Source organism: Dermochelys coriacea, chromosome 10 (assembly GCF_009764565.3).
Source record: "Dermochelys coriacea isolate rDerCor1 chromosome 10, rDerCor1.pri.v4, whole genome shotgun sequence".
Classification (NCBI taxonomy): Eukaryota; Metazoa; Chordata; order Testudines; family Dermochelyidae; genus Dermochelys; species Dermochelys coriacea.
Genome location: NC_050077.1, coordinates 43,691,344 through 43,711,851, shown reverse-complemented (window position 1 = coordinate 43,711,851; position 20,508 = coordinate 43,691,344). Strand labels below are relative to the sequence as shown.

At 46.0% G+C, this 20,508-nt stretch overlaps 1 protein-coding gene across 12 annotated transcripts in view; it reads right to left on the bottom strand.

The window, feature by feature from the left end:
* The window catches only part of CELF6 (CUGBP Elav-like family member 6), a 217,905-nt gene that overhangs the window by 50,907 nt on the left and 146,490 nt on the right, over positions 1 to 20,508 (bottom strand). For 7 of the 12 annotated variants that reach the window (XM_043493751.1, XM_043493753.1, XM_043493752.1 and 4 more), the window contains exons 6-11: positions 20,286 to 20,429; positions 18,152 to 18,296; positions 17,660 to 17,809; positions 15,884 to 15,946; positions 9,623 to 9,703; positions 7,813 to 7,956 (exon numbers count right to left, since the gene is read on the bottom strand). In XM_043493751.1, coding sequence (XP_043349686.1) covers positions 7,813 to 7,956; positions 9,623 to 9,703; positions 15,884 to 15,946; positions 17,660 to 17,809; positions 18,152 to 18,296; positions 20,286 to 20,429 — 727 coding nt within the window. The remainder of the gene's footprint in view (positions 1 to 7,812; positions 7,957 to 9,622; positions 9,704 to 15,883; positions 15,947 to 17,659; positions 17,810 to 18,151; positions 18,297 to 20,285; positions 20,430 to 20,508) is intronic. The other 5 variants (XM_043493754.1, XM_043493758.1, XM_038419619.2 and 2 more) reach the window with 4 other exon arrangements.

Here is a 20,508-nt window from a genome sequence, read left to right as displayed (position 1 = left end):
AGTAATTTTAGCTCTCATCTATATTTCTTTCTTTTTATGAATAAACCTTTAGATTTTAGATTTGATTTGTAGATAAGATTTGACTTGTATATTGACCTGGGTCTGAGGCTTGGTCCTTTGGGATCGGGAGAACCTTTTTTCTTTTACTGGGGTATTGGTTTTCATAACCATTCATCCCCATAAGGAGTGGTGCTGGTGGTGAAAATGGGAAACTGAAGTATCTAAGGGAGTTGCTTGTATGACTTCTGGTTAGCCAGTGGGGTAAAACCTAAGTCCTCTCTGTTTGGCTGGTTTGACATGCCTTAATAATAAAGGACACCCAGCCTTGGCTGTGACTGCCCGGCTCTAAGCAATTTGTCCTTAATTGATACTCTCAGTTGTGTCCCGCCAGAGGCCGCATCGTTACACTTGGCATCTACCAACTGTCATAGCATGCTCATATTTCTCAGCTCTATGCCAATGCAAGGTGCCTCAGAACTTATCCAGGTGCTCTTGGCAGATCCATGCAACTAAACCAGGCTGACAGAGAAGATTATTGACTCACTGCAGGGCAGCCTAGCATGGTCAACAGCAATGAACACGGATACTGTGATTTATAAGGTTGTACCACACCTGAATGGCCTCTGACATCTGTCCAGCTATATGAGACATCACCGTGGCAGGGACTGTCTTCTTCTAGGATCAAATACTCAGCAGTGAAAATTGGTGTTACCAATGGAGTTACGCGATTTATACCTGCCTGAGTCTTTAATGCCAATTCGAAAGGTTTGTTCTCCCTTGGGGAAATGGTACCATCTTGTCCATGTAAGCATGCTGCTAAGTATGCCACATTCCTCAGGCAGGGTGCACCTCCCTTTGCTGAATGATGTACTGTACCAAGGGTATCCCATTGATTTCAGTGGGATGCTAAGGGATTGGCACAGCACGTCTGTAGTGGAAGACCAGCTGCAAAGCAGCTTACCAGTGTGTTGATAGCTTATATAAAAGCATATACTTCTAGCCCCATTCCCAGGATTATCCCAAGAGTAGTAAAACCCCCACCCCGGGCAGTCTATAGACATGATGGGTCTGTGCCTAATAACTGGCTTGAGGCAGTAAATGTGAGCTGAACACACTGTAGTTTACTTGGTTCAGGTGTATCAATGTTGAAGGCAAAGACAGCTGATCCCATGCATCACAATAACACCTCCTGTATTTCACAACCCACAGCTTTCCAAAATGCTTGACAGCCCAACGTACAGCCATCTCCAGGGCACAACATAGCCAGAGAGGACAGGGGAGAAGGGCACACCTCTCATCTTAAGGAAAGGGCCAGGGGATCTTTCGTACACACACAGAAGATCTTGAGTTTTAAGGTCACTAGCCAGAGGCCAATACTCAGTTTATCAGCCTCAGAAAACTGATGGGGTGAGTTGAGTCTGGGGGAGGGAATCAAACCTGTGGGTTTGGGGAGTCTGGCTGCTTTGGCTGTGACACTGTCTCCTTCCATACTCCTCCCACTGGGATAGCAGCACGTGCCAGATGGGGATTTTGTTATTAGTCTCAGGAGTACAAGATTTCGAAAAAAGCCATGACTCCTGCGCCCTGCTTTTGTCTGTGAGCTGATTGCTGAGCAGGAGCGGGTGGGGGAAGGGGATGGTCACATTGGAACAAACCTCCAGGAGAGCTGCAGAGTAAAATGCTGAGAATCCAGGGCAGCTAAAAGATTCCCAGCCTCTCATGACCTACTCCATTTGCACAACCTCTGCCCTTTTCACTGGGGCTTCCTAGTGCAAGCTGCCAGGACAAACACCTACCCTAAGTTCATTTGATGTTACTCATCTGGACTTGGATTAAACCTATGTGGCCCCTCATGATCATGGGGGTGCCTTGAATTCTTTCATCTACTTAGCCTTACAACACCTTGTGAGGTAGGTAAGAACTATCATTTCCATTTCACAGAGGGGGAACTGAGGCACAGCAAGACTAAGTGATATGCCCAAGGTCATATGCAGAGTCTGTGGCAGAGCCCCTGTCAATTGAGTACTGCACTAGTACCCTAGCCACTGAACCTGTCTCTCTGACTGGACCAGCCCTGTGTGCTGACTTTGCTCACTTGAATACATGTCTTTTGATTTTGTGGCCTGCATGTTCAGGACTTCAATAGCCATAAAATAACTGGGCTTGAGCTTTAGTTAGTGTAAACTGGACTAGTTCCATGGACCTCAATGAAACCACACTTCTGTATGCCAGCTGAAGAGCTGGGCCAAAGTAGGCATGGATGTGTTTGTAGGGGTCTGTTCCGGTTAGTGGAAAGTGAAATTAAACAGACTTTCTGCCATGCCTGCTTTCTATTTTAAACTGATTTTGGACACAAGACTGCTGGCACCTTTTATAACATTCTTTGTATGCAGCACAGTGACTATGCAACATAAAACTGATCATTATGTTACACCTGTTGCCTGAGCAGGTCCAGGCATGAGATAAAGACTTGAGGGAGCTGACCTCAGGGTACTTCCATCCTCTACACATAAAGAGGGCTTTGTAAACGTCTTCACATGCCCTTTGGGCACAAGTGTGTGTCCCACCTCTGCAGGGTTGGGAAAGCGTGTGCCATTTCACCTGAAACCATCTTTTCTCACTAATTAACATACTTTTCTGCCCACCAAAGAAGCCACACCTGGTCCAGGACTTAGTGACCACCCAGACCTGGGTCAGAGTAAAGGACAGGAAAAATAGTTGTTCTCTGGGATGGCTCTGTACTCTTAGAGGTAGTATCTAGCCATCGTGAAGCCTAAGTGCTACCTGGCTCATCTCAGCTCACTGCAGGGATATCTACCAATCATCCATCCACTCTCCTATACCAAACCCATCACCATAGTATCAGTCCTCCTTGTCTTACCTGGATGGAGGAACGCACTGCACTCCAATTGCCTTAGCCACCACTGCTTGTCACAACCTCAACAAATTGTGCTGAGGTATCAGGCTGCCCCACTGGCTGATGGGAATTGCAGTGCTTTGCTCTACACAACTCTTTTCAGGGCAGACCATTGACTAGAAGGCTAATGCATGACATCCCGCTCAAGTCCCAGTACCTACGCAAACAGTGCATGAGAAGTGATTTTGTTTGTCATTTTCTTCAGGCCAAGGTCTATAAAGTCTACAAAGTCTAGGCATCATGTCATTTTCTTGGAAATAGGAGGGGTTGAGGGGGGGGGAGGAAAAGGGTGGAAAGCCAACATGTACAGAGGAGCATGTGGTTCGGACAGAGACATCCTTTAGCGGAGGTTCTATTAATGAAGATTCTCTATGTCCTAGTAAGGAGGAGAGGATGAAGATGATGAAATATGGGTAGGATCTGATGAGAAACAATCAAATGAAAAAGAGCCCCATTCAATTATATCATGTAATGGCAGACGGATAAAAAGTGAGGATATTTTAAAGTGCTTATATACAAATGCTAGAAGTCTAAATAATAAGATGGGTGAACTAGAGTGCCTCGTATTAAATGAAGAGATTGATATAATAGGCATCACAGAAATTTGGTGGAATGAGGATAATCAATGTGACACAGTAATACCAGGGTACAAAATATATTGGAAGGACAGAACAAGTCATGCTGTGGGGTGGGGGGAGTGGCACTATATGTGAAAGAAAGCACAGAGTCAAATGAAGTAAAAATCTTAAATGAACCAAACTGTACCACAGAATCTCTATGGCTAGTAATTCCATGCTCTAATAATAAAAATATAGCAGTAGGGATATATTACCAACCACCTCATCAGGATTGTGATAGTGACTATGAAATTAGAGATACTATAAAAATAAAAAACTCAATAATAATGGGGGATTTCAGCTATCCCCATATTTGACTGGGTACATGTCACCTCAGGACAGGATGAAGAGATACAGTTTCTCGACACCTTAAATCACTGCTTCTTGGAGCAGCTAGTCCTGGAACCCACAAGAGGAGAGGCAATTCTTGATTTAGTCCTAAGTGGAGCACAGGATCTGGTCCAAGAGGTGAATATAGCTGGACTGCTTGGTAATCGTGACCATAACTAAGGATACATTTTAGTCACGGGTATTTTTAGTAAAAGTCACAGAGAGGTCACGGGCAAAAAACAAAAATTCACAGCCTGTGACCTGTCCGTGACTTTTACTATATACCCCTGACTAAAACTTGAGAGGGGAAGTGGCTCCAGAGGGCGGCCCTGGGGGCACTGAAGGTGCTGGGGGGGGCAGGGGGTGGCAGTCCCAGGGATGCCAGGGGGGAGGTTGTGGCCTGGGGGGGCAGTGTCATGGGTACTTGTGGGTGGAGGGGGAGGTTTGGTGGGGCAGGTTCCCTACCCGGCTTCTGGGAAGCGGCGACCTCCCGCTCCTAGCTCCGCGTGCTACCTCCGCTCTTTCCCAAGCCCCCACACTCCAGAGTGCCCCTGGGGCTGCCCCCCCCAGCACCCATGGCACCCCCCATTGGTTGAGAACTGCAGCCAATGGGAGCTGTGGGGGAGGTGTCTGCGGGCGGGGGAGTTGCTGTCACCTTTCTGGGGAGCCCCCCCCATAAGCACCACCCCTGCACCCTAATTCCCAGCCCTGAGCCCCCTCCCCCCAAACTCCTTCTGCTGGGGGGCAGTGGGGCCCGAGACTGCCCCAGCAGCAGCTGGTGTGACTGGCCCAGGGGCTGCCTGAGCTGCTCAGGTGGCTCCCAGGCCAGCCCCACGGACCGCTACAGAAGTCACGGAAGTTATGGAAAGTCACAGAATCCATGGCTTCCGTGATCTCTGTGACAAACACGGATCCTTAAGCATAATATAATTAAGCGTAACATCCCTGTGGCGGAGAAAACACCACAGCGGCCCAACACTTTAGCACTTAATTTCAGAAAGGGGAACTATAAAAAATGAGGAAGTTAGTTAAACAAAAATTAAAAGGTACAGTGCCAAAAGTGAAATCCCAGCAATCTGCATGGAAACTTTTTAAAGACACCATAATAGAGGCTCAATTTAAATGTATACCCCAAATGAAAAAACATAGTAAGAGAACCAAAAAAGTGCCACCGTGGCTAAACAACAAAGTAAAAGCAGCAGTGAGAGACAAAAAGGCATCCTTTAAAAAGTGGAAGTTAAATCCTAGTGTGGTAAATAGAAAGGAGCATAAAATCTGGCAAATAAAGTGTAAAAATATAATTAGGAAGGCCAAAAAAGAATTTGAAGAACAGCTAGCCAAAAACTCAAAAAGTAATAGCAAATTTTGTTTAAAGTACATCAGAAGCAAGAAGCCTGCTAACAACAGTGGGGCCACTGAACGATCAAGATGCTAAAGGAGCACTCAAGGATGATAGAGCCATTGCAGTTAAACTAAATGAATTCTTTGCATTGGTCTTCATGGCTGAGGATGTGAGGGAGATTTCCAAACCTGAGCCATTCTTTTTAGGTGACAAATCTGAGGAACTGTCCCAGATTGAGGTGTCATTTGAGGAGGTTTTGGAACAAACTGATAAACTAAACAGTAATAAGTCACCAGGACCTTGGTATTGACCCAAGAGTTCTGAAGGAACTCAAATGTGAAATTGCAGAACTACTAACTGTTGTCTGTAATGTATCATTTAAATCATCTTCTGTACCAAATGACTGGAGGATAGCTAATGTGACGCCAATTTTTAAAAAGGGCTCCAGAGGTGATCCCAGCAATTACAGGCTGGTAAGCCTGACTTCAGTACCGGGCAAACTGGTTGAAACTATAGTAAAGAAGAAAATTGTCAGATACATAGATTAACATAATTTGTTGGGTAAGAGTCAACATGTTTTTTGTAAATGGAAATCATGCCTCACCAATCTACTAGAATTCTTTGGAGGCGTCAACACATATGTGGACAAGGGGGATCCAGTTGATTATAGTGTACTTAGAATTTTAGAAAGCCTTTGACAAGGTCCCTCACCAAAGGCTCACCAAAGGCTGTTAAGCAAAGTAAACTGTCATGGGACAAGAGGGAAGGTCCTCTCATGGACTGGTAACTGGTTAAAAGATAGGAAACAAAGGGTAGGAATAAATGGCCATTTTTCAGAATGGAGAGAGGTAAATAGTGGTGTCCCCCAGGGGTCTGTATTGGGATCAGTCCTATTCAACATATTCATAAATGATTTAGAAAAAGGGGTAAACAGTGAGGCAGCAAATTTGCAGATGATACAAAACTACTCAAGATAGTTAAGTCCCAAGCAGACTGCAAAAGAGCTACAAAAGGATCTCACAAAACTGGGTGACTGGGCAACAAAATGGCAGATGAAATTCAGTGTTGATAAATGCAAAATAATGCACACTGGAAAACATTATCCCAGCTGTACATATAAAATGATGGGGTCTAAATTAGCTGATATCACTCAGGAAAGAGATTTTGGAGTCATTGTAGATAGTTCTCTGAAAACATCCACTCAATGTGCTGCAGCAGTCAAAAAAGCTAACAGAATGCTGGGAATCATTAAGAAAGGGATAAATAATACAACAGAAAATATCATATTTCCTCTATATAAATCCATGGTACTCCCACATCTTGAATACTGGGTGCAGATGTGGTCGTCTCATCTAAAAAAATATATAGAAATTGGAAACAGTTCAGAAAAGGGCAACAAAAATGATTAGGGGTATGGAATGGCTTCCATATAAAGAGAGATTAATAAGACTGGGACTTTTCAGCTTGGAAAAGAGATGACTGGGGGGGATATGATAGAGGTCTATAAAATCATGACTGGTGTGGAGAAAGTAAATTAGGAAGTGTTATTTATTCCTTCTCATAACACAAGAACTATAAATCACCAAATGAAATTAATAGGCAGCAGGTTTAAAACAAACAAAAGGAAGTATTTTTTCACACAATGCACAGTCAACCTGTGGAACTCCTTGCCAGAGGATGTTGTGAAGGCCAAGACTATAACAAGGTTCAAAAAAGAACTAGATAAATTCATGGAGGATAGGTCCATCAATGGCAAATAGCCAGGATGGGCAGGGATGGTGTCCCTAGCCTCTGTTTGCCAGAAGCTGGGAATGGGTGACAGGGGATGGATCACTTGATGATTACCTGTTCTGTTCATTCCCTCTTGGGCACCTGGCATTGGCCACTGTCAGAAGACAGGATACTGGGTGAGATGGACCTTTGGTCTGACCCAGTATGGCCATACTTATGTTCTTATGAATGAAAGGAAGGAAGACATAACATTCTACCAGTTTCACTTTGCTGGAACTTTGCCACAAAACCCTGCATATTTGGGTACATTTCATGTTGCAGAAATCAACTTTTATCCATTTCTAAGGGGAACATCTCAGCCTCTGGAACACAGTGAGACCTGTGCAAGCAGCCTCCCTAACCAGGTAAGTGCCTGTCCGAATGGAATGCACTAACATACCACCCTGGTGTATGGAGTACCATTCTGCACCACCTCCTTCAGAAGCCCACCTAGCAGTGTTGTTGGTTCCTTGAATGGTCAGTCCTTTCAGACATGGTTCCAGCCTCTTTATGTAACAGACTAGACATATTAATAATGATGTGATTGCAGAGGGGATGCAGGGTCTAGTCTTTCTGCTATCAGTTCAGGCAGAAAGGTTCATATGCAGATTGCTTTGTGTGTAACTGGAGTGGGATTGAAGAAATGTCCCACGTGTTTCCCAAATAGCTCAGATTTGCTGGTAAACTTGGCCACCGATTGGCTTAATTGGCTCCTTAATGAAGCATAGTATCACTATGCATCAAAATGCTCTTTTGTGTGAAATGCAACTATCCAAAGAAGCCAACGCTGCAAAACTCCTGGAGCGAAAGATGAAAGCAGGTTCTCTGGTACTTACCAAAGCATTTACTTTGGTTGGTGGCACGGTCAACAAAGACTTTGGCAGAGATGACATTGCCAAAAGGCAAAAACATCTGCATGAGCTCCGCATCTCCGAACTCCTGGGGCAGGTGATAAATAAACAGGTTACATCCTTCGGGACCTGGGATAACACACGTGCACACACAAAGAACAGCCGCCCATTAGCAAAGAGGCCACATGTGCCTTCCTCCTCTTTCTCAGACTTGCACAGTGTACTGTGTTTGAGCTGGCATTGTAATGAGCATCTTCAGTCACTGAGTCATCTCTCTAGTAAATTACTAGTGCATTCTTTTGTCAATCCACCCACCCATCTCTTTCTAAATGTGTCCAGATGTTACTCCATTCAGCTGTATGGCCCAGCATTGCTCTGCTTAGCCCTGTGTTGACATATCCAACCAGCCACCTATGCCCACACATTTCTCCCTACATCTCTAGGTCTTTTCATGTAACTGTTTGCCCTTTCAGCGATCTATCTAAATGTTCACTTGGCAATTCAGCTACTTCCTTTCAGCAGTTCATTCAGGTCCCTGCATATGCTCATTACTCTGTCCATCATCCCACTCCACCTCTCCAGCTATGTTTCCTTTCATCTTTTTCTTTTCATTTTTTTCACCCACCTTTCCTGGCATGTCTCAATTTCCCTATTTCTCTATGTGCACATCACCTATCATTTATCTGTCTTCTCATCCATCCTTTCCATTCATCTACACACCATCCAACCATCAATCTCTGGGATTACATTAAAACACCTAGCATATACACACACATGCTACCAGTCATTCTTCTTCCTCTGGGATGCGGCTTATTTCTATTAAGCATCTCTGGTAGCATGGACTTTAATCATAAGAACATAAGAATGGCCATACTGGGTCAGACCAAAAGTCCATCCAGCCCAGTATCCTGTCTACTGACAGTGGCCAATGCCAGGTGCCCCAGAGGGAGTGAATTTAACAGGTAATAATCTAGTGATCTCTCTCCTGCCATCCATCTCCACCCTCTGACAAACAGAGGCTAGGGACACCATTTCTTACCCATCTTGGCTAATAGCCATTAATGGACTTAACCTCCATGAATTTATCCAGTTCTCTTTTAAACCCTGTTATAGTCCTCACCTTCACAACCTCCTCAGGCAAGGAGTTCCACAGGTTGACTGTGTGCTGAATGAAGAAGAACTTCCTTTTATTTGTTTTAAACTTGTAGGCCATTAATTTCATTTGATGGCCCCTAGTTATTATATTATGGGAACAAGTAAATAACTTTTCCTTATTCACTTTCTCCACACCACTCATGATTTTTTATACCTCTATCATATCCCCCCCTTAGTCTCCTCTTTTCCAAGCTGAAAAGTCCTAGCCTCTTTAATCTCTCCTCATATGGGACCCATTCCAAACCCCTAATCATTTTAGTTGCCTTTTTCTGAACCTTTTCTAATGTCAGTATATTTTTTTTGAGATGAGGGGCCCTACCTCAACCCAGGAAAATAGACCTGCCTCAATATTTCCTTTCAAATTACTGGGCCTGCTTATTTATCTCCTGGCCTGGAAATCTTTTGTTCTGAGACCTTCTATGGTCTTTGAAACAGCAAAGTCTAACAGCATTCACTTATATTTCCTTTTTAATGGGCTCTCTCTTTCTCTCACCACACACACACTACTTTATTGACCAACAGATGTTGCTCCCCCACCCCAGAATAGCTCTACAGCTGCATGAGTGACCAGCGAATAGACCCACATCAGTGAATTCATCATTCAGCCTATCCCCTCCTGAACGTGCGGCTCCCCCCTTACCTTCTCTCTGCTGCTGTGGAATGATGGGTGCTTGCTGGGGAAAGGCCTGGCTGATAGGTGCATAGGCTGCTGGGTATGCTGCTGGACAACAGAAAAACAAAAGGGTCAAGCCTCAGTGGTCTGTCCTGCTTTGTTTTGCTAACACTCCGAGACGGCACAAATGGCATCCCCAGCGAACGGTTCAGAAACACTCAGGTATAGGGGCCACGTTTTCATGAGTCCTTCAGCTTCTTTTGCCTGGTTTAGTTCTGAAGCTGCAGGTAGCGCTGCTAGTCTCTCCGAGAAAGCTGCTTCAGTTTTGTACCAGAGGCTCCTAGTTTTACACTTGTGACATCCACAGTGTGGGACTCATTCAGGAGACAGCTCACAAAAGAGTTCTCACTTTATGATGTGGAAAAGGGGTGGAACGGGATGGGCTGGGAAGGAAAGGAAACTATTGTGCCCATGGGAATGAAAGCTCCCACAGAGCACTGGGGTTCTGCACACCCTGGAGGACTGCAGGGAGAATTGTTCCTGGGTTTTACACCCCATCTGAAGCAGTGCAGAGCTTAGGGACATATTCTCCACTGATCTCAGTCAGGGATCATAGTGTATAATTTGCTTCCAGCTGATCCCCTCTCTGTTTGGACCAGCCCTATGAGAAATACATAAAAGGGAAATGGTCTGGGGGTCCCAGTGGAATGGCCCTGACTGCATTAGCATGTGGACACAGTTTTTCTATGCACAGAACTTCTCAGGACTGTGACGCTCAGCTGGGAGTGCTGGGCTGGGCATTCATTTACCCACCCCGGCTGGGGCTCGCTCTTTGCCCCTTGACGTAATCCAGGAAAGTGGCATTTGCTGGACACTTTTTGCTCCTCATCAATACAGCCACTAATCTGCCAGGGCCCTTTCTCAGTGTGATACTGACCAGGGAATGAAGAGCAGGAGGAATCGTTGGCCCTGGGTAGCAGGTTGGTCAGTTAGACTGGCTAGGTGTCCCCTACCCGGTTTCCACTCAGTCTTAGAACTGGAATCAAACAATAGCATTTCTGAGGTTCAGAATGGCTGAGGACTCCTCCCTTCCTCCCTCCCACCCAGAGAAAGATGGGAGCAGGCCAGCCATTCCTCCTTCCTCAAACCCAGCACTACATTGCCAGCCCCACCCACTCCTTTCTGCCATGGCAACTCTTCACTAGGGGAAGCACAGCAGTTTGCTCCCCCATTTATAGGCCCTTCCAGGGACAAGAATCAGCCCCTGCTCTCTTTGCAGGGTCAGATGGGAGGCCCTCTTCCCTCTCCGGGAGCGTCTGCCTGGGGTGTTTGTTTCTGTTCCATAACATCCTGCCTGGCAATGCACAAGTGTCCAAATTCCTTCCAGAAAGACGGGAGCTTCCTTTCCACACTAGGGTGGAACACTTTCTCATTCCTTCCTGCACAATCTGCTCCTTGCTTCTCCCAGTGTTATACTGAACATTATTGTGGTCATCTCCATATCTGATCTGAGCACCAGTGCAGATACCAAACCTTGTACAGGCCACCCCCACCCCCAACTCCAACCAAACCAAGCATGAAAAAGTTGGGTTAACTTTCAACCACTTTTGCCCAATGCCTTTGCCCATCTGGGGTCCAGTCTGGCTGGGAAGCAGAAGCATTTGAATACAACGAAACAAGCTGTCCTGTTGGTATTCCTGCTTGGATGAGAAGCAGGAAGAACTTTAAATCTACTGTAAAATCCTGTTCTCACGAGATTTATGATCCATTCTGCAGATCCTTGCGACCATTTGGAGGCAGCACAGACAATCTCAGAACTTGTGGGGATTTATCCAGATTGAAGCTCTGAAGTCTCTGAGCTTTGTCCATTTTCACTGCACACCAAGTCCTGCACTCTTTATGTTCAGTGATCAGCTGATCCATGGAGGCTTCTGCTGAAGTTGTACCATCTGTCAATTGACATTGTTCCAGGCACCCCAGTTCATGTCCGTGCCTCCTACTTCCCATGGTGCCTGATTCTGCTCTTACACCAGGTTAACAGCAGTGTAGCTCCACTGACTCCTGATTTACCTCTGTTTCAGAGAGATCAGAATCTGGCCCATATGTGTCAGAGTATGAACCTATACACAACCTGTTCACCTATGATGAGACATGTGGTATGACTCTGTACATGCTAAATAACATAAATAGAGGGAGCAGCCTGATCTAGCTGAATGCTGGTTGGAGGCAGATTTGGGTTGCATTCCTCGCTCTGCCACAGACCTGCTATATGACCTTGGACAAGTCATTTCCCTTCCCTGTACCTCTGTTTCCCCTTCCACCCTTTGTCTGTCTTGTCTATTTAGAATGCAAGCTCCTTAGGGACGGTACTGTCTCTTGCTATATGTACGTATAGGGCCTAACACAACAGGGCCCAATCGCAGCTGGTGCCTGTAGATGCTGCTGTAGAACACAGAACAGCAGCAATGAACAGGGGCGAAATTGATGGTATTCCACATTTCAGGTATAGTACATATGTGCAATGGACAAGCTTCTGCGCTCACTCCCACAAGTGGTGCTCTGCCGAGCTGCAGACACTGGAGTAACTGAGCAGAGAGACTGGCTCAGTGCTGCAGTGTGTTTTAAAAAGCATGCTTTTAATGGAAATGTCGATTTTTCTGTACCGGGAGAGAAACACTTAATTAACTGGATGAAATACCCGTGAGTAGCATTTTGTCTACAGCATTATTTCTGCAGAATGAAAAGGGGGCCAGCTGCTATTTCAGCCTCTGAGAAAGCTCTGAATAGCACATGTGAATTGTCTAGAGTGGGGGTAATTCCCAACATGTTCATTATAATGCAACAAAAGGAATCAAAACCCATAGGTTGCAGGCATTCAAAGGGTCTCTTTTCAAAGTTTGTATTGTGCAAACTTTTTAGCCAAGTGACTCCCTGTAGCAGGCTGGCAGCAGGTGATGGTCCTGCAGGAAAGTGTTGGGTGGGATATGCTGAGGCAGGTGTGTCCTTACCCCTCCTAGATATTAGGGACATAGGAGTGGACTTCTAGTGAGTGAGGACCAAGGGTGCGAGCTGAGCAGCGCTTAAGGAGGAATCTGGGAAGCAGCCAACACTTGTGCCTACTTTTGTGTATTTTCATCCTTGCTATGAACTCCTTTGAAATAAAATGGAGAAACACTAGGGATGAATTTGGCCTGCAGGATCTGATCCCTATTTTGAGCTCAAGTTACTTCAGTATAACTAAGATAAAACCCATCACTTCATTTCAATGTAAATAATCATTTTTCTTCTCTTACTTTATTATTGCTCTATCAGGGCCAGATGGTAGGCTGGTGTAAATCAGGGCAGCTCCCAAAAATCACTGGAGTTACACTGATTTACATCAGCTGAGGATATGGTCCTCAGTATTTATACAGCATCATCATGTCCTCCCTCAAGGATGGTTTCTTTAGGCTAAACAAATAAACATGGCTTCTTTATTCTTTTCCTGCTGATGGAATTCTCACATCTCTGTGTCACTTTGGTTTCCCTTGTTTGAATGCGTATCTTCTCAGTTTCTATTGTAAGAGAGCAGAGACCAGACCTGCATATGATATGCCAGATGCTGTCTCACCTCGGGTTTGCAGCCTGCAGGGGTATGTAACAACTGCAGGTTTGGAAGGATTCAGTTTTAACCAGTACATGTCTGTAACCTATTAATTCTCCCCCATCCCAAACCCCAGTGAAAAATGGTTACACTGGTGATGATCAACATTAACAGAGAGGAAATTTTTAAAAATTAAATTAAATTGGAGGGCTGAGAAGTATGTGTGAGAGAGAACTGGCTTCCCCTCCTTTCTGCACTCAGGTCTCTCACACTGTATTCATTCAGAACATAGCCCCTTCCTAGGATTTGGTTTTATTCACAAACAGAATTCCAAGAGAAACAAAAGTCAACCTAAGCCGTCTTGGCAAGCTTGGCAGCTCCCAGGATTCTTCTCTGGGAGTTACTCAGCCCACACCCTAGATCCAATCTAACTAGAGAGGTCTTTTTCCTTTGTGTCTGGGTGTGGTAACAAACCAGCTGCAGCAGTGAGTCAGCAGAAAGGCAAGATGGTTGTGTGCCTCAGGTACTGGACTGGAATTCTGGATATCTGGGTCCACTTTCCAACTCTGCCACCCACAGACTCTCTCTGTGGCCTTGGGCAAGTCATTTAAATTTCTGTGCTCAGTTCCCATCTATAAAATGGGGATAAAAATACTTTCTTCACCTGTCTTGTCTGGTCAGAGTGCAAGCTGTTTGGGGCAGTGACTGTCTCTTACTATGCATCTATACAGTGCCTAGCACAGTAGGGCTCCAATCTCAGCCTCTAGGTGCTACTACGCTACTTCTACAGCTGCTAATAGTAACTCAGTTAAACCTTTCCAGCAGACTCAATCCCTGCTCAGAGGGTGAAGTTTTTCAGGCAAACCCTGCCTGCCTGTTCAAATGTATGAGAGAGACTCTAGCAGTATCCCATCAGACTTAAAAATGAACTATTAAGTTTAGACCTGGTCAGAAAATAGATTTTTTTGCCCCCATAGAAAATTCTGATGGAAAAATCAAAATCTGAATATTTTGGCTGAAAAACAAACTGAAATATTTGTTTTTGGAAATGCCATTGTGGTGCCTCATGGGACTTGTATATAAGTGCCCAGGCTCCCATTGTCCCCTGTATCCCAGGCTCCCTGCTTAGACTATATTGCCCATGATGCACCACGGTCGTCCCTCTTGGTGGAAGTGGTGCATCATGGGAGTCCCTGGCCATGGTACCATCATGAAGATGTAGTCTGAGAGGGGAGCCTGGCCCACAGAGGAAAATGGAGACGTAAGGTGTCTGAACTACAACTCCCATGAGGCACTGCAGCAGTATTTCCATACTGAAATATTTCAGTTTGCAGGCATTTGATCAGCAGGCATGCTGATCTTACATTATGATTTTATTTCTCAGTCTGTTAGATTCCCATTTTCTACAATCCTCATATTTTGAACACACAACTATGAATATCTATTTTTTAAAATTTCCTACTAGTACAAAATTTAAGCTGATAAAAGTAAAAACAAACCCCAAAAAACCTTTCAGGAAAAACACCCTTTGAGAGCATCAACAACAAATAAAACCAGAATCCTTGCAAACCTAATTAGAACCTCTGCTTTCTTTCAAGTGATCTCTCAGCAGACTCCCTAGTAGAACTGTACTGACCTTATCTTCAACCCAACCGACTCTCAGTCGGCACTCATATTGAACTGGTTCTCCACCATTACCCCACATCTCTCTAATGCGCTGAGGCTGCTTCCTCCCTAGCACTCCCTTAATGTATATCTGTGCTGCAAGTGAGCCTTCCTCTGCTGAATTATCTCAGTCTTATTTGCACTAAAACTTTCATCCTACCCACTAGTACCTTAAATTAGCCAGAGTCCTGGGGTAAGGCCATGTAAATGAGCACACCTGGGGTAAGGCTATGTAAATGAGCACACCTTGTAAATGAGCTCAGAGCTATTTCCTGGCTTTGTTGTTGGGAATGGCGCTGTTTCAGGAACAAGCAGAAAGATCGGGGTCTTGCCTCTACTCTTTTCTGGGGTCATTGCAAGACTTTTCCCATTTTCAGTTTCCTGATGTTTACTGCACAGATTTTAAAGCCAGAAAGGATCATTGCTATCATGTAGTCTAGGGGTTCTCAAACTTTTTTGGTTGGGACCCCCTTTTAAAATATTTCAGGTTGTGATAAACCCCCCCCAAAAGTGACACCCCTCCACACCATGCCACCCTTACTTCTGTGCTGCTGCTGGTGGCAGTGCTGCCTTCAGAGCTGGGTGCCTTGCCAGCAGCTGCCACTTCTCTCAGAACCCCCCCCCCCCCCACAATAGTCTTGCGACCCCCTTTTGGGTCAGGACTCCCAGTTTGAAAAACGATGATCTAGTCTGACCTCCTGCATAATCAAGGCTAGAGAGTTTCACGCAGTGATTCCTGCACTGATCCCAACAACCTGTGGTTGTATGTCTTTTAGGAGATGATCCCATCTTGACTTACAGACGCCAAGTGATGGGGATCCATTGCTTTCCATGGTTGCAAGTAAGAAGAGAAGTTCACCGAAACATGCAGTTGCACGATCTTGCTAAGTGTCCCCTTTTCCTCCCTCAGTGTCCTTCCTCATGCAGTTCCTTTCATGGTCATTTCACTTAAAAGCCACAAGGCAACAAAAACAAATCAAGAAACAGAGAAAGAGCGCAACGCAGAGACAGAGTAAGAATTGCAAAGCAAAGTTTGAGACCTGCATAGTGCTGCATGCCAGCGTAGGCTTGTTGGAGGGGATCTGCCACAGTGGGACTTTGAGCTGGGAAGAGAAAAGAAGGGAGAATGAAGAAAGAGTAAGCAAGATAAACCAGAGGAGAAACAGGTTTTGCAGCAGGAGCAGCCAGCAGGAATTGCTCAGAGATACAGCAGATCATTTGTCCCCCTATCATTTTCCTGTTGGCTTTTTGTCCACTGTCCCCTCCCACAGCTCAGCAAAGCAATCTGTAGTGTACAGAGAAACAAAGTAACAGACACAATCCTGATCACTGTTAATTACGCAGAAACTAGGGGATGCCAAATGTTCCCTCTGAAACATTTATGCCTGATCTTCTGAGGCTCCAAGTGCTCTCCACTCTCAGTGATTTTAATGGGAGTGGAGGGTTCTTAGTGCCCTCCAGTATCAGGCCCTTTCAGAGGGAAGGAGGTTTTTATTAGGAAATTGGAGAGTGTCCAGGTTCACACCAGAGGCCAGCTAGCATCTGGAAGCCATATTCTAGTGAATTGTTGGCAGAGAACAAAGTGAACAGAGCTGGGTGGAAAATGGTCTTCTTGTTCAGCAAAAAGTTTTGAGCTTTCAGCATTACTTTCAATCTTGAATTAGAACAAACAGTCAAAACCCTCAAAAACTGGCATGAACTGAAAATCTGAAAAACAAGTAATTTGGGATTAGCCGAAATGGCCCGTTTTGATCATTCTGAACCATTCCGATTCAATGTTGACCTTTTAAATTGAAATACAAACGAACCGTACATTGACATCTGTTGTAAAATGACAAGTCATTTGGAACTGAAAACCAGAACTTTTCACCTAGGAAACATTGAAATAGGACATTTTGGACAATTCCATAACATTCTTCCCAATTTTTTTTTCAAAATGGGAATTTTTCCAAAGCCAATCCGTCTCCAGAAAGTTTGATTTAGACCAATCGATAGAACATGTCACTGGATAATTCCTGCCCAGCTCTGAGAGTGAACACTCCTCTTTATGCCACTGAATGCAAGGACACAGTAAATCAACCAGCAGAGACCCCTGGGTCTGGATGTGACCCCTACCCTAAATGAACTACCTACCGCTCTCCTGCCAGCAGGGCAGCCTTCCCCTGAGCCCTGTGTCCCATTAGTTAGTAGCATGCAGCATGGCATTTCCTCTCTGAGCAGACATGTAGTGGGTACTGTTTTGGGTCCTTCCTGACCCCAGAAGGATAGCAGCTGGTGAGCTGGACCTGAAAAAGCCAGTATCCCACCACCAATTGCCTGAGCCATCCAGCATATCCCCGCTCCTCACCTAAGCCCATTTGAAAGCTGTGATCTAGGGGTGCTCACTCGGCTTTTCTCTTTGCTCCTTTAGAGCCACGTAGGGCCATTCAGGCACTGTGCCGTGTCCAGGGTGGCATGGTGCTGCTTTGCTCTAGTAGGGAACTCTGTGACTCAGGGGGGTACAATGACTCACCAAGTTCCTGCTGGGCATAACTCCTGCACCCCACAGAGAAGGGCCTGGCCCCAATTCCTCCCTGCCACTCTTGACAAGGGTGCTAGCCCTAAGGGATCTCTGTGCTCAGGTGAGCACAAGGGTTGCAGAGGTGGCCCTCCCCTGTGTGGCTGACACAAGGGTGGGGGAATGCTTGTGCACCCGCATGGTGCATGCCCCATCACCCATCTCTCCTCCAGCAGACAGACACAAGCCAGCCCAACAGCAGGAGCGCTGGCGGCAGAACATTCCCAGGCTCCTTCCCTCTTCCTTCCCCAGGACCTACCTGGGTATGGATGGATTCCATTGGTGTAAATGGTCTCGGATGCTGGCTGCCCATTGGTCTGTGGTGGGAGGGGGCTGAACCCATTCACCCCAATGGGAGTGGCTATGCTGGGAACGGGCGCTGTGCTGATCCCTGGAGGTGTGCTTGTACCTAACCCCCAAAGAGAAGGGGGCGCAGGGGAGAAAGAATGAGATTTTTAGCCCTCAGTCGCTTAGGAGGATGGGGGGGAGGATTTAGGGGCCTATATGGGAGGATTTGGGGGCTTGTAGGTGAACAGTGATTGCTGGCTTGTTTGCTTTAAACAAATCATCATGTGGGCAAAGTTTGTTAAGAAAGGAGATTGCGAGTCCCCTCTGCATGCCTGATGAAGGCTTCCTAGTTCCAAGAGGATCCACCCCATGTTTTACACCAGACAGGTGCTATCCAGCTGCCATAACACGATCTGGAAACTCACCACCATAGAGAGACTGAGCAGGGTGGGGTGACAAATACCTGATGAGGGGGTCATAGGAGCAGCAACTAGTCCGCTGACGTTAAAGGCTGCCATCTGCTGCATTTGGGCTGCGGCGATGGCTGCCATGGGGTTCAGGCAGGTCCCTTGTGCTGCAGCCATCAGGGCTGCCTGCTGCTGCATTATCTTAAGGAAAGAAAGAAAGAAAGAGGGAAGAAGCAGAAGAAAAAGAGAAAGAAAGAAAGATAGAAGGACAAAAAAGAAAATGAAGAAAGGAAAAGGAAAGAGAAAGGGAGCGGAAGAAGGGGAGAAGGAAGGGAATTGAAAATTAGCTTTTCTCTATACCCAGGATCCAGTTACACGCTCCTGTGTAACTTTCGTCACTGTGGCCTGCTACAGCTGAATTGTGTGTTTAATGATAAGCAGGGGCGAGCCTGAGTTCCTGAAATCTTTCCCTGAGTTCCAGAAGGAGGAATATGTTCTCCAGGGATGTCTGGCTGTAGCTCCAGTTCTAAACCGGCCCACACTACAGGGAGGTTTTGGATTTGGGGATTTTGGACTGAGTCTGTCTCTTCCCTGGCCTGTTTCTTTGGGAGTTTAATGGTGTGCGAGAAAATATTGCACAGTGGAGAGTGAGGGAATTTCAGAGTAGCAGCCGTGTTAGTCTGTATTCGCAAAAAGAAAAGGAGTACTTGTGGCACCTTAGAGACTAACAAATTTATTAGAGCATAAGCTTTCGTGAGCTACAGCTCACTTCATCGGATGCATTTTGTGTGTCTTCCTTTCGGTCTGCCCAGTTCTGTTAGCAGCACTCTTCTCTCTGGGCCAGGAAGAAATGGATTCAGCCACCACAACAGGACTTGGGCTCATACCAAATACCTGCACTAGTCTGCAGTGCTGAGGGTAGCCAAAGGCTGCTGCTGCATGGCAGCCTTCAGTTAACAGGGAACACTGAGGTCCTATTCTAGCTATCTCTAGTGGTTTTGAAGACTGAAATAAGAGAGCTTGTTCAGAAAAGTGTTGTGCCAGCATTCCCTCCCCGGGTCAGAGAGGTCTAAGGCGGTGTGTGACCTATTGCAGAGTGCTTACTGCCAGTCACTGCATTGTCATTATCCAAAGCATTGCTTTGCCAAGCACAGATTCACAGATATTAAGGCCTGAACAGATCGTTATCATCTGGTCTGATATCCTGCAAAACACAGGCCAGAGAATTCCGCCGGCGGCCAGTGATTCCTGCCTCTAGCCCTTGGGAATGAAAAGTGCATTATGACATACTGTGTCCTGCTCCGTTCCACTTCAACACTGTCTCTAAGGCTCTCATTGACTGAGTAAGTGTAATGGTTATGAAAGCAAGAGACTGACAGCAGTTGCGGGGTGAATGTATCCTTCCCCGACACCTCAGTGTGACCTGCTAGTCCAGACCCGGGCCTCTTGTCAACAAAGACCTACCAAGCCAGGATGATAAATTGTACAAAACTCCACAGCAGTTTTGGAGAGAGAGAGACTCGCTGCTTCTGTGTATTGCAAGGTGCCTTCAACAGCGGGATGCTTTAAAAGCATGTGTGGTGCAAAAGCAATGCATTTTGAGTTAAACTGAGGGCTTGGTTTTGGCTTGAATGTGAATTTGCCAATTTTGATTGGTGGGTATTGCAGTACATTTCGGACATGATTTCAGTATGAGGGGAGGGGGGGCTGTAATTTGGTATGTCTAGCACACACCTAGTCTTTTATATGCCACTTAAGACAGTAGCCACAAAAAACAGGAAATTCTTTTACAAGAAGCCACTAGTTAAGCTTTTTTGGCCTCCAGCCTGATGAGTTTGAGGGAAGTGGGTGTGTCTGCTCCTGGAGCCCCACTGCTTTGCAGTGGGGAGAAAGGGCTAGCCACGGTTGGAGGGGATGAGCAGTGGTCTCACTGTGGGGTACAGCTCTTCCAAAGGAGTGGGCATACCAGTTCCCACATGCACTGGACCTTAGTGTCTAATAGCTGGGCCTTTATGGACACCTGGGCACCCTACTGCTAAGAATGTATTATGGCCACAACTTGAGCTAGGGCATCTGCCATACATATGAAGGTATCCATACCAGTTCTTTGAAGGACACTGAGGTACTGTGCCCCACATCTGTGATAAAGGATTCACCCCCCACCCCATCTAATCAGGCAGCATCTCCTACCGCTTGCGTATATGCCCCGTAGGCTCCAAACTGGATGGTCATCGGGTTGAAGATTCCCAGTTGTCCTGCCATCTGATGCATCCGCCTTAAAGTCCTTTCCTTGTCTGTGTCTGCAAACTTCACCACCAGGCTGGAGGAGGCTCCCTAGGGGAAAGAGAAAGCACGGCTGCATCACTTCTGCACGTGAGCATTTGCAGCAGGCGGCTAGGTATATCCTAGAGAG